This window comes from Musca vetustissima, unplaced genomic scaffold (genome assembly GCF_032173495.1).
Source record: "Musca vetustissima isolate MV318-11 ecotype Yass unplaced genomic scaffold, APGP_CSIRO_Mvet_v1 utg4377, whole genome shotgun sequence".
Classification (NCBI taxonomy): Eukaryota; Metazoa; Arthropoda; class Insecta; order Diptera; family Muscidae; genus Musca; species Musca vetustissima.
Window position 1 is genome coordinate 180,916 of NW_026883600.1, and position 14,967 is coordinate 195,882.

General features: G+C 33.5%; 2 protein-coding genes across 2 annotated transcripts; one reads left to right on the plus strand and one right to left on the minus strand.

The window, feature by feature from the left end:
- The first annotated feature begins 2,564 nt into the window (after positions 1-2,564).
- LOC133330512 (uncharacterized) lies at positions 2,565-4,757 on the plus strand. Its single transcript, XM_061538948.1, has 6 exons — positions 2,565-2,656; positions 2,712-2,815; positions 2,880-2,951; positions 3,021-3,657; positions 3,707-4,322; positions 4,385-4,757. The coding sequence occupies exons 1-6, from the start codon at positions 2,566-2,568 to the stop codon at positions 4,755-4,757; spliced, it is 1,893 nt and encodes a 630-aa protein (XP_061394932.1). The 5' UTR covers position 2,565.
- Positions 4,758-6,751: 1,994 nt separating this feature from the next.
- Positions 6,752-12,501, minus strand: LOC133330513 (uncharacterized). Its single transcript, XM_061538949.1, has 6 exons — positions 12,365-12,501; positions 12,203-12,306; positions 12,066-12,137; positions 7,725-8,361; positions 7,032-7,575; positions 6,752-6,971 (listed from the first exon to the last, which is right to left on the minus strand). The coding sequence occupies exons 1-6, from the start codon at positions 12,453-12,455 to the stop codon at positions 6,752-6,754; spliced, it is 1,668 nt and encodes a 555-aa protein (XP_061394933.1). The 5' UTR covers positions 12,456-12,501.
- Between the last annotated feature and the right edge of the window lie 2,466 nt (positions 12,502-14,967).

The window sequence follows — 14,967 nt, forward strand, 5'->3', positions numbered from 1 at the left end:
AACACATTATGTTGCTTGACTGACAGCATCCTGAAGATGATTGACGCTCATCATCTGAACACACCCGTTAGCAATTCGGGGAACATTTTTTTCAATAGTTTGCAAGGATATACATTGTGTGTCACTAAGGAAAAAAGTCCAGACCATGACCTTGTATGTCGTTACCAACGTTTCTATATCCTTGCCACAGGAGGTGCCAACCAAAGTTTTCAAAATGCGAGAAAAAATTAAGGAGGTTATCGAAAACCACCCCAAGTTATCGAAAACCAAGTGCACAAGTTCCCATGCCAACCAAAGTTTTCAGAACTTTATAACTAGCTATGAGTTGGGAAATTGTTAAATGCTAGTAGTAGAGTTTGCTTACGAGTTTGATATGAAAATGGTCGATGCAGTGGCGCCCAACAGAAAAATTAAAATCTTTAGTCCGTTTCCTCTGGCGAGACCTCTGTTTTCTCGCAGCTTGAGTTTGATTGCCTTGCTTATGGAGACAATATTTGCTACAAGTTTTCTCAGTGCTTCTATGCTAGCATTGAAGGGATCCCTTCCTTGTAGCTGATGCTCCATGATCTTTTTATTCATCGCATACATCACCTCCTTATGGTTCTCATTTTTTTAATTTCTAGGATGCACTATTCTTCATTCATAGCTGATCTCTTGACATAAGATGATGCCAATTATTGCAACCCTATTCCACTGTCATAAAATCCAGTTAGGCTTTTTGGGATTCTCGATCTTCACAGAAGATTCCTAGGCCCGGCTCGTCTTCTGGATATTAAATCCAGCTTCGCGGTCCTCAGTCAATGGATTCTCGTGGGAGTTTTCTTTAAATTTGGGATGACTCTGCAGCACTTATTCCCTTTATATTAGCCGACGGAAAGCTCCTTCTCCTCTTCCATAATGTCTGGTTAGGCCTTTTGGGATTCTCGATCTTAACAGAAGATTCCACACTTAATCGATGGATTCTCGTGGCAGTCTTCTTTTACTTTAGGATGAGCCCCCTTTCCTTTATATATGACAACGGGAAGCTCCTTTCCACTTGTGCAAGTTTGGCATTCGTCTATTCTTCAGAATAGCGAATACCCTCTGCCTCTTCTAAAGAATTGGAGGAAAGGTTAGGCTTACCCTTCTGGTAGTCAGTTTGCTATTCACACTTGTTTCTCTGGTTCATTCTGGTCTGGTGTTTGTACAACATCATGGTACAATTATAAAAGGTAACAGCAAATCCCAGCTAATTTGATTCCAAGTAATACTAGTGTCAATATGAATATGACAAATTATGTTTTTAAAAATCACCAACAGGAAAATTGGGAACACATACAATTTGAAATTGTTCTTTATTAAATGTGCTCCCGTGTTAAATTTACTCAATCTGCCTACTGGGAAAGTTTGAGGAAGCAAATATTTCTTCATGGAATAACTCGCAATTCCCTGCATTTTCATAGGTGTTACACATATAAGTGGCAATGGCTTAATTATAGGAAAGACTTGGAAGCGATAGAAATATAAATTAGATAGATTTTCATTCATGTTTTTCAAATTTTATTTTTAGGATTCGAAAATATTTCATTTTCAAAATAAAATAATTTGTTGATAATTTGTTTGTTTACATTTTTCTGTCAAATGACGTTGACACTAATATAACTTACAACAACAAATTGCCATGTGGTTGTTGTATCGTTTGTTGTACAACAACACTTGCTGTTACCTTCTATTATTATACCATGGTACAACATATAACCCACTTTTTTCTTGGTGTAAGCTTTGCGATATCCTTGCTCACTATGTTTATCATCTTGCTCCTCCTAAGACGGTTATGTCTTATTCTCATGTTCAGACGCGGAATTTGAGATTGAGTCCCCAACTGTCTCGGAAGGTTGTGTCAAGATTGCTTTTTCCCTGAGGTTCTTTGAATCAAATCAATTTTTGCCCGCTGGTTGTGTTTCTTTATCGATACCCAGATGCCAAAGAACTCACCTAACTACAGACACTACAATACGTGTCAGAAGTCTCTTGAAACTTGGGTCAATATTCACAATTTTTCGTAGAGGGATTTCCTACCCTAAAATAATCCAAAATGATGAATTACAGCCAATTCTATGCTAAAGTTCGGAATAATGGAAGATGATGCAAATTTTGGAGCCCAAAGTATGAAAAACAGGACAAAAATCATTTTATTTCAAAACTCCTGAAGAGATAATCGGTTGAAAAGAATGGCGCCCAACTGATTTATATCCAGTTTCTGAACCAAAAAAATGTCCACCAGAATAAATTCTAATCAACTCTCATCTAACGGGTTGTAATTTGTTATCATTTCACTGTGATTTGCCATGACATTCACCAACAACAGACATAAATTGTTCACTATGTGATTCATTGAAATGTACTGAATGAAACTAGTTCCTTTGAAAGAAACACTTTGTTCCGTTTAGTGAACGATGTTGTTCAACACAATGGTTACCCTGTTGGCAACCGTAATGTTTGGCCGTTACTAAGTTAAAATGTTTGGTCAATTATTTGCTAAATTTTGAGTGCTACAGTTCTGAAAGTCTGTGAGAGAACTGAACTATGGCCAAAAAGGGTGGTGTTCAACAACTGCAAACCGATATATCCAATGATGAAGATTTTGAAAAGTTTTTAGAGAAGCCAGGATTATTGGGTAAGTTTTCACTACAGATATGTTGTAAAACCTAACCTAAAATTTTTGTTTCTAGTTTTAGATGTTTGCTCGGAATGGTGTGGCCCTTGTCTGGGCATGGTGGGCAGTTTGAAAAAGGTCAAGCTTGAAGTTGGTGGTGATAATTTGCAGTTGGCCATTGTAAGTTTCTGATTTTTTGGATTTGTAATTTATAATAGATTTGATATCTTCTTCTTTATTTTAGTGTAAATCCGATCACATAACAGCCTTGGCCAGATTTCGCAGGAAAAGTGAGCCCACATGGTTGTTTGTAACGGTAAGAAAATCTGAAGGATTTTGCGTCCAAATAATTCTCAATTGTTTTGATTTTTTGGTATCCCCACAGGGTGGCAAGGCGGTTAATCTTATGTTCGGCACAAATGTCCCCAAACTAATGGCAATGATTGTCAACGAACTAAATCTCGTGGGTAATAAAAATCGACGATTTTATGAAATCACCGAATTACAACCGGAAGAAATTACTCGCCGAGAAATTGTCGAGCGGGACGAAGAAGCAGCCCGCAAAATCGAAGCTGCCGTTGCGGAAAAGAAACGCTTGGCGTATTTAAAGTATGTAACCGATACGATTATGGAAAATCTAAATGATATGGGTGTAACGTTGTTTGGTCCGCAAGTAAATCGTGATATGTTTAAGAAAATAATGGAACCGGCAGATATTTTAAAAATTCAATGTAAAGATCGTAAGGTGACGCAGATTAATCGTGAAGATTTTAAAATCATACATCACGATTGTACGAACCCCATTGATGAGGATATTTTGAAGCAGTTGGAGGGAAAGGAGCTGTTGTTGTGCTATTGGAAAATACCCGGTGAGGGGGAGGAGGTACCGGCAATATTAAATGAATATGCCAAGGAGTTGACGAAAACGGAAACCATACCGCCCGATGAATTCAATGAAGAGGAACAGATAAAGCCACCAATTGTGCCGTCGCTTGAGGTTGTGGTGGAATATGAAGTGACGGGTAAGGGGATCCTATTATAAAAAATGTAATCTCAAATCTTTTCCCTTAGATGATGAGGCTGATGATGCGGAGGATGTTCCTGAAACCCCTATTAACGAGGAAGCTCCTTTGGCCCCTGAGGTAGAGGAGGCAGAAAAAGAGTTGGAGGAAAATCCCGAAGAAAATCATAATGATAACCCCGAAGAACCGGATGAAAACCTTGCCATTGAGGACCTGAATTTAGAAGCTGTCGATGAACCCGGTTTGGAAATGGCAACCGAAGATTTAAATTTACAATTGGAGGATTTGGAAAAAGAAATCGTGGTAGAGAACAACGAAAAACCTTCCGACGAAGCAAAGAAGGAATCGGAGAAAAACAAAAAACGACGGCTCTGCAGCAAAACATTGCAGCTCCCGGCAATTTGGGTACCCAATGATCAACGTACCCATGCGGCACTGATTTATATTTATTTTCGCAATCAAACTGGGAATTTTCTACCACCAGATCCCGAACCGGAACCACCCTACATTATTATGTCATTCGATACATATAAGAAACGAGATTTGATACCTATGGCCGATGTCCGCAAGGAATTTATACCAATGTATGGGTTCTTTACCAGCGATGATCCTGATAAGGCGGAATATATTACCAACTCCGTGCACAAATATAAAGTTCAGACGGCGTAAGTTTTGAAATAAAAATTTGAAAATAATTTCAAATAAATATTTTTCCGACAATTTTTAGTAACGACAAATTGATAATGAAGGTAAACAAAAGTTCCGAAGAAACGGTACTGGCCTTGGTTTCGTATTGTCCCAGTTATGTTAGTCCGAATAGTGTGGTCGGTATGGAGGAAGCTAATAAATTCTTTCCTGCGACATATAAGACCCTGGAACAAGAGGAAGCTGAGGCTGCAGCCATTGCTGCGGAATTGGCAAAGAAAATACGCAAGAAAAAGGAACGCCGTAAGAAGGAGGCCCAGGAAGTACCAGCGGAAAAAGAAACTGAAGTTGATGGCACCCATGCATCGAGTGGGGAGGAGGAGAGCGGTGAGAGTACATCGGCGGAGGGAGAAGGTGATGCTGTGGCCGGTAATCAGGAAGGTGGTGGAGATTGAGGGGTTGATTCTATTCAAAATAAATATTTTAAATGGTGACCTATGTTGCACATTAATTAGATCTTTAAGACCACAGAGTGTTATTAAAAAAAGAGCTTGAAAAAATATATGAACGCTTTTAAATATAGACTGCCTTAATTTCCCATTAAAATATCTCAAATTTAATACGCTGAGCTTCAGTCAAAATACTTTCTTTCTCAATGGGTCGAATTTCATATTCTGGTTGATATTTTCATATATATATATAGACGGAACGTTTAGTCCTACACAAATTTTTAAATTCTTTTAGAATTAGATTCATAAGCTTTGGGATATCACTACCGAATTCCAACAGCTTTGCCTCTCTAAATACATGGATAATTCATTTGAGTATCATGAGGCGTATAACTATTGTCGTTAGTTATACGTTACGGAGTACCACATTAATAGAGCATAAAATGCCTACATATCCATAAAACTTGTGGTCCTACAGATTTCATTTGTTCAGTGACCTTTAGTGAAATTTGTTGGGGAATATTTTTTCCATTGACATCTCTACGCAAAAATTAAGCTTTGATGTATATTTCGGCCAATTAAAACAATACGCAAAATTCGGCAAAAATTCCAATTTTGTATACCTATATTGGTACTCAGATTTCATATGGAAATATTATATTTACAGATTTTCTGTATTCGGTGACCTATATATATGGAGAATATTTCCACTCTTAACATCTCCATCCCAGAACTATGTTTGGAGATATTGACCTAAAACCGAACACAAAAAAGGAACTAGAAATCTTTACGATTTTTACTTTTACAGACATTGACAAGATTTTTTATGGATATGTGTTATATTTGGAGACTCCTTTTGTTCGGTGACCTATAGTGAAATTCGATGAAGAGTATTTTTTTCATTGACATCTCCAGATTTTCCACAGATTTTCTGTATTCGGTGACCTATAGTGAAATTCGATGAAAAGTCGACCAAAAATACCAATTTTATATAACTATATTTGTTTTCCGATTTCATTAGGAAATATTGTAAGCACAGATTTTCTGTATTCGGTCTTCGGTGACTTAAAGTGATATTCGATGAGGAATAATTTTTCCATTGACATCTCTACGTTAAAATAAAGTTTTGAGGTACATTTGGGCCAATTTCAACAATACGCAAAACTCGACCAAAAATGACAATTTTATATCCCTATATTGGTATTCAGATTTCATTAGGAAATTTTATACCTGCAATTTTCCGTTCTTCGGTGACCTATAGTGAAATTTTATGGAGGATATTTCATTCATTAACATCATCCACTCAAAACTACTTCTTGAGTGAGATATTACCATAAAGACGAAATGCAAAAAACGTGCAGCATATCAACGAGATTTTTGCCCAACCTTCAATTGGTTAGGATTTTTATAGATACCTGTTACATCTAGAGACTTATTTTGTTCGGCGACCTATAGTGAAATTTGATGAGGAATATTTTTTCCATTGGCATCTACCATCTAAAATTAAGTTTTGTGGGACATTTTGCCCAAAACAAAAAATACCCAAAAATCGATCAAAATAAACAAAATTTTCCATATATCTGATTTGTTGCTCATTTTTTATTGGTAAGTATTATATCTACAAATTTTTTGTGGTCGGACACCTATAGTGAAATTTTACGGAGAATATTTCACTCCTTAACATCAACCCTCAAAGCTCGTGTCTTGAGGGAGATTTAGGCCAAATAAAAAATACCCAAAATAATTTCATTATTGGCGTATAAGTGTTGTCGCAACGTATACGTCACATAGTTCGAATATTTTATTTATTTAAATTTATTAACTACACATAAATTTGGTAGCTGCTGCGGGATATAAAATATCATTGCTTTAAATTGCAGTTCTTGGTCTTCCATTGCTTGACAATGGTTCGTCTTCTTCAGAGCCAAATATTCTGCAAAGTTTTACCTTCTTCTGAGAGTTTTTCGTTCAGAATGTCTCTAGGTCTTCAATTTCCACCTTTATTTCACATTTTTTTTCTTCTGGTTCGAATCATCCGCTGCATTTTTGGCTTCCTCTTCCATTTCCTGCTCGGCTGTCTTATAAGTTTCCGGGAAGAATTTCTTCGCTTCTTCAAAACCCACATTAACATTGGGACTAACATAGGTGGGATCATATGTGATCAATGTCAGCATGGTGTGGGAGGTTGCCTTGTTGACCTTCAGGACCAATTTATCATTTCTGAGAATACAAAATTTTTATAAATCCAAAACCATATCCCCGTGTTCTGCAATTACTTACATTGTCTGCGGACTATATTTCTCTATGGAATTCGCTATGAATTCCGCCTCTTCAACATCATCACTGGTAAAGAAACCATAACAGGGTATATCCTCTTTGTGATGATCGGCATGTGAGATTAGGTCACGTTTTTTGTAGGTATCAAAGGCCATAATAATGTGTGGTGGTTCTGGCACTGGATCGGGAGGTAGAAAACTCGCTGTCTGATTACGAAAGAACACATAAACAAGGGCTGCATGGGTCCGATGATTATTGGCTATCCATATGGGTGGTATGCGAACTTTTTTAATACGCATTCGTGTCTTTACTACTTCTTCGACAGGTAGATCATCCTCTTCTTCAACTTCTTCAATGGCATTATCGAGACCTAAATCAAAACCTAAGTCTGGCATTTCTGTGGGTGGCATGGGTTCTGCATTGCCCTCATCGTCTTCTTCCTCTTCTCCCAAACCATAATCCAATGCCAAGTCTTGTTTGGCAATCTCCTCTTTGTCAGCCAGATTTTCTTGGGATGATGGTTCCTCGTCGATCCATATTTCACCGTCTGTAAGGAAAAACAAATATTATAAGGGGTAAATATAAACCTGGGCGTATTAGTATTGACGTTATGTATACGCCCTACTTTCTGTTAAGTTACAAATGAATACCTAGGCGTATAAGTGTTGCCATTACGCATCCACCCAATCTACTCACCCTTCAGTTCAACCTCCACCTTCAAATCCAAGGGCCCCAATATGGGTGGCACCACAATCTCCTCTTCATTAAATTCATCCGCTGGGTAGGTGTGCGACTTGGTCAATTCCTTAGCATACTGCGATAAAATTTTTGCCACATCTTTGCCCTCGCCTGGTACACGCCAAAAACACACCAACAATTCTTTACCTTCCAATTGTTCTAGAATATCTTCTTCTATTGGATTGGGACAATTAAAATGTATCACATCAAAATGTTCTCGGGACACTTCACTAAATTTACGATCTTTACATTGCATTTTTAGCGTATCGGCAGGTTCCATAATTTTCTTAATTAAATCACGGTTAACTTGGGGACCAAAGACCGTCACCCCAATATCGGGTAGATTTTCCATTATAACATCGGTAACATGGGTGAGATACTCGAGGCGTTTCTTTTCCCGCGCCTCAAATTCAATACGTTGAGCTTCAGCCAAAATGTGTTCTTTGGCTCGACGCCGTATTTCTTCTTCTGGTTGATATTCCCAGATATCATAGGAGGGACGTTTTGTGTTACCCAAATTGGCAAGTTCTTCCAGTATGAGACTCATTAGTTTGGGAGTATCACTACCGAACATAATGTTGACAGCTTTGCCATTCTGAAATTAGGGATAATTTATTGGGGGTATCATAGGGCGTATAACTATTGTCGTTACTTATACGTTACGGGATATTACTTAAATATAGTATAAAAAGCCTACATATCTATGTAATTTGTGGACCTAGAGATTGATGAGGAATATTTTTTTCATTGACATCTCCTTGCTAAAATGAAGTTTTGCTATACATTTTGGCCAATTTCAAAAATACACAAAACTCGACCAAAAATTCCAATTTTATATACCTTTTTTAATGCCTTGATTTCTTTAGGAAATATTATATCTACAGATTTTCTATATTCGGTGACCTATAGTGAAATTTGATGGAGAATATTTCTACGCTTTATAGCATCCTCAAAAAACAATGTTATACGGGAGATATGGACCTAAAAACGAAACACAAGAAAGGAATAAGAAATCAGCCAGATTTTCATTTTTACCGCCATTCATACAATTTTTTATCGATATGTGTTATATCTAGAGATTTCTTTTGTTCGGTGACCTATATCGAAATTTGATGAGGAATATTTTTTCCTTTGACATCTCCTCGTTAAAATAAAGCTTTGTCGTACATTTCGTCCAATATAAACAATACGCAAATCTCGACCAAAAAATGCCAATTGTATATACCTATATTGGTACTCGGATTTCATTAGGAAATATTGTATATACAGATTTGCGGACTTCGGTGACCTATAGTAAAATTTCATGGAGAATATTTCCTACCTTAACATCATCCGCCTAGAGCTATGATTTAAGGGACATATTGGCCTAAAACCGATACACCAGAAATTAACAAGAAATCAAGAAGATTTTTATTTTTACCGCCATTGACACAATTTTTTTTATGGATACGTGTTATACCTAAAGACTTCTTTGGTGCGGTGGCCTGTAGTGAAATTTTATGAAGATAATTTTTTTCATTCACATCATCTTGCTAAAATGAAGTTTTGAGGGATATATTGCCCAATTTAAAAAATACCCAAAACTCGACTAAAAATGCCAAGTTTTAATACCTATTTTGGTACTCAGATTTTATCAGGAAACATTGTATCTAAATATTTGCGGACTTTGGGTACCTATAGTGAAATTTTATGGAGAATATTTCCTACCTTAACCTCTCTACCCTTGAACTATGTTTTATGGAAGATATTGGAATAAAACCGAAAATCAAAAACTGAAAACGAAAGCAATACGCATTTTGTTTTGAACCACAATTTAGACGGATTTTCATAGATATGTATTGTATCTAGAGACTTCTTTTGTTCGATAACATATAGTGAAATTTGATGAAGAATAATTTTTCCCTTGACATCTCTGGGCAAAAATCTAGTTTTGAGGGACATATTGTTCAAATTATACAATGTGCAAAATTTGAACAAAAATGATAATTTTTCATTTGTATATAAATTGATACGATTATTTTATTGCTAAGTATTATATTTAGCGGATTCTTGTCTTCGGTGGCCTATATTGAAATTTAATAAGAAATAATTTTCTCTTCAATACATTCTCCCAAAAATTGATTATTGTGGACGATTTGACCAATTCAAACAATGCGCAAAAATCGACCAAAAAATTATCTTTCCTTGTATCGGAATTGTTTCTAATTTTTTAAAGAAAAATATTATATGTATACATATATTCATAGGTTCCGATTCATTACCGTTCACAATATTAATAGTTTTATCATTCTAAAATACGTCATAATTCGGTTGAGTACAATGGAGCGTATAACAATTGTCGTTACTTATACGTTACGGAGTATTACTGAAATTGACTATCAAAATCATTAAACTCTATATAACTTGAAGACCTGCAAATTTCTTTACTTCGGCGACTTGTAGTGAAATTTGATGACGAATAATTTTCTTTTTAAAAAATTCCCCCTAAAGTTATTTATTTTGGTCGATTTAGACCAATTTACAAAATGCCCAAAACTCAACCAGTAAATGTTAATATTTCATATATATCTGATTTCATACTAATATTTTATAGATAAATATTATATCTAGAAAATTTCTGTCTTCGGTGACCTAAAATGAAATTCGATAAAGAATAATTTCTTCTTTGACTACTATTCCCAAAAATTTTAATTAATTGAAGATTTTGACCAATTCAAACAATGCGCAAAATTCGACCAAAAAAAATACATTTTCTTGTATAGGAACTGGCTCTAATATTTTATAGATAAATATAACATATATAGATTCATAGGTTTCGATTTATTACCGACAGCAAGATTGCCAGCATTTCCATTCTAAAATACGGCATAATTTGGTTTGGTACAATGGAGCGTATAACTATTGTCGTTACTTATACGCTAGGGAGTATTGTTTAAATTGGCTATAAATAAGTCATTAAAATCTATATAATTCGCAGATCTACAAAATTCTTTACTTCGCCGACTTATAGTGAAATTTGATGACGAACAATTTTCTCTTCAACAAAATCCCCAAAATTAATTATTTTGGTCGACTTAGACCAATCTACAAAATGCCCAAAACTCAACCAGTAAATATTAATTTTTCATTTATGTCTGAATTAGTTCACCATTTTTAATGATAAATATGACATCTACAGAGCTCGTTTCTTCGGTGACCTATAGTGAAATTTGATGAAGAATAATTTTCTCTCTGGCTATTTTCCCCAAAAAGTGATTTTTATGGAAGATTTTCACCATTTGACAAAAATGCCCAAAAATAAATGCCATAAATGTCAATATGTAATTTTTTCCTGATTTGACACTAATATTTTATTGTTAAATATTATAGCTAGAGATTTCTCGTCTTCGGGGACCTATAATGAAATTCGATGAAGAATAACTTTCTCCTTAACAACTTCCCCTATAAATTACATTTTATGGGAGATTTTGACCAATTACCACCATACCCAAAACTCAACCAAAATACCACAATTTTTGTTATATTTCCAAATTGGTAATGAAATTTCAATGGAAAATAATATATCTACAAATATTGTGTTAGGTAACCTCTAATGAAATTTGATGTAGAACAATTTTCTCCTTGGCTACTTTCCCCAAAAATTGAATTTAATGGGAGATTTTTAAAGATTCCCATAATACCCAAACCCCAAATAACGTAACAATATTTTTGTAATACTTCCAAATTGATCCACATATTTCATAGGTAAGATTTATATCTAGAGATTTAATGTCTTTGGTGATCAATAGTCTATTTTTATAGAGAATATTTTGTCCCTTAACATCATCGCCCTAATACTAAGTTTTAAAATAGATATTGACTTTATTGCGATATTCAGTCAATATCTATGTCAAAAGTTATCTAAAAACTTATCTATTTTTTTTATAAAATTTCAATATAATTTTCCGAACAAATGAAATCTGCAGGTCTACAGGTATTACATATATATGTAGGCTTCATAATCCTTATTCAAGTAATATTCCATAACGTATAAGTAACGACAATAGTTATACGCCCCACTGTACTTAAGAAATTAATAAGTAAATCCAATATTTCGAAGTGTATAACTTTTGAATAAATTATCGCATCTCAACAAAACGGGTGTTATATGAAAGCTTATGTAGTATATATTTATAAAAATATGTATGTATATATATTTTGTTCCTTAACATCATCCCCCAAATTACAAAGTTTTAACATAGATATTGACTGAATACCGAAATAACCTTATTTCTAATTAAAAATTTCTCAAAAACTTACCGCAACAAACAACCATGTTGGCTCACTTTTACGGCGGAATCTTTTTAGGGCTTCGATGGTATCACTTTTGCACTACGAATTCGAAAAATAAAAATCGAATCAAAAATTATTTTATTTTTTGAAATGAATTCCCTTACAATGGCCAATGAAAGATTATCACCACCAGCCTCCAGCTTGATTTTCTTTAAACTGCCCACCATACCCAAACATGGTCCACACCATTCAGAATATATATCCAAAACTATTTGGGAATTAGGAGTCATAAAATGTGTGAAATATAAATTGTAATTCAAATTCACCCAATAAACCAGGACGATCCAGAAATCTTTCTAATTCCTCATCCGAATTTATTTCTTCTTGTATCTTTTGGGCAGCAGCTTTTTTGGCCATTTTTTATAATTTTTTGATTATTTTTTTTTTAATAAAACTTATTAATTTTGAATGAAATAGGATAGGAAATTAAGGAATATGAAATAAATTAAAATATATAAAAATTTTGAATTGAATGATGGCTTTCAAACCCTACATGATGTATTTACTACACTGATAATAATTAAAAAAAAATGAATTACTAATTGAGTTTTGGGTATTTTGTAAATTGGTCAAAATCTGCCATAAAATTAAATTTTTGGGCAAAGATGTTAAAGAGAAAATAAATTTTCATAAAATTTCATTATAGGTCACCGAACACAAAAAATCTCTCTATATATTATTTAGCAATAAAATATTCGTATTAATTCCGACATAAATGAAAAATTCTTTTTTACTAGTTGAGTTTTGGGTATTTTGTAAATTGGTCGAAATTTGCCATAAAATTAAATTTTTGAGCAAAGATGTCAAAGGTAAAATTATTCTTCATCAAATTTCATTATAGGTCACCGAAGACAAGAAATATCTAGATATAATTCCTGGCAATGAAATAGTCCTATTAATTCAGACATAAATAAAAAATTAACAGTTACTAGTTGAGCTTTGGGTATTATGTATATTGCCATAAAATTCAATTTTTGGGGAAATATGTTAAAGAGAAAATTATTCTTTATCAAATTTCATTATAGGTCATCGAAGATAACAAATCTCTAGATATAATATTTAGAAATAAAGTATTCGCATTAATTCAGACATAAATGAAAAATTAACATTTACTGGTTGAGTTTTGGGTATTTTTTAATTGGTCAAAATCTAACATAAAATTAATTTTTTGGGGAAAAATGTTAAAGAGAAAATTATTCTTTATCAAATTTCATGAAAGGTCGCCGAAGACAAGAAATTTCTAGATATAATATTTAAGAATAAAATATTTGTATTAATTCAGACATAAATGAAAAATTAACTTTTAGTGGTTTGAGTTTTGGGTATTTTGTAAATTAGTCAAAAACTCCCATAAAATTCAAATTTTCGGCAAAAATGTCAAAGAGAAAATTATTCTTCATCAAATTTCATTATAGGTCACCGAAGGCAAGACATCTCTAGATATAATATTTAGCAATAAAATATTCGTATTAATTTTGGCATAAATGAAAAATTAAATCTGTAGGTCATTAAATTATATCGATTTTAATGACACCTTTATAATCAATTCAAATAATACTCCGTGACGTATAAGTAACGGCAATAGTTATACGCTCCATTGTTCCTTACCAAATAATACCATATTTTAGAATGACAAAGGTGTTAATATGGTGGTCGGTAATAATTCGAGAACCAATTCCGAAAAATTTTTGTTCAAATTTTGCGCATTACTAAATTTGATTAATACTCATACCCCTCAAAACTTAATTTTTGCACGTAGATGCCAAGGCTAAAAATATTCTTCATCAAATTTCACTATAGGTCACCGAACAAAAGAGGTCTCTAGATATAACACGTATCTATAAAAAAACCCTCTAAATTAAGGTATACAACTCAATACATATTGCTTTTCCTCAAAACATAGTTCTAGAGGAATACTATAAACGAAAATATTCTCCATCAAATTTCAGTATAGCTCACCGAATACAGAAAATCTGTAGATATAATATTTTCTAATGGAATCTGTATACCAATATAGGTATATAAGATTGGCATTTTTGGTCGAGATTTGCTTATTGCTTATATTGGTCAAAATATACCACAAATAGTAATTTTAGTGTGTAGATGTCAATGGAAAAAATATTCGTCATCAAATTTCACTGTAGGTTGCCGAACAAAACAATTCTGTATGTCATCAACTTATATATATATATATATTAATGACTTTTTTATAATCAATTAAAATAATACTCCGTAACGTATAAGTAACGTCAGTAGTTATACGCCACATTACATCCAACCAAATTATGCAATGACAAATCAGTTAGTATTATATTCGGTAATCACTGTCAAAATTATCATCAATATATCTGCATATATAATATTTATTAATAAAATTTAAATATATAAAAATTGTTTTAATTTTTTAGTTGAGTTTGTGAATTGTTTTATTTGTTAAATATAACCCTCATAACATAGTTTTAACGATCAGATGTCAAAGGCGAAATTATTCTTCATAAAATTTCACTATAGGTCATCGAACGAAAGAAGTCTCTAGTCAAGTTTTGCGTATTGTTTAAATAGGCTAAAATTTGCATCAAAACTTAATTTTAGCGAAAAAATACTTCCCGCAAAATTTCACTATAGGTCATCGAACAATAGAAGTCCCTAAAAATAATAAATTGTTATAAAAATCCCTCTGAATTGTAAAACAAAATAAAATTTATTGATTTCTTGTTCATTTCTTGTGTTGCCGTTTTATGGCTATATGTTTTTTTTTTGCAATGTTCCCAGGCCACTTAATGTATAGAAAATGGCAGTAGATTTATAGCTAGACTAGTTTAGATAACATTTTTCCATCCAACTTATTTTGGTACCTTAAAAAATTGGT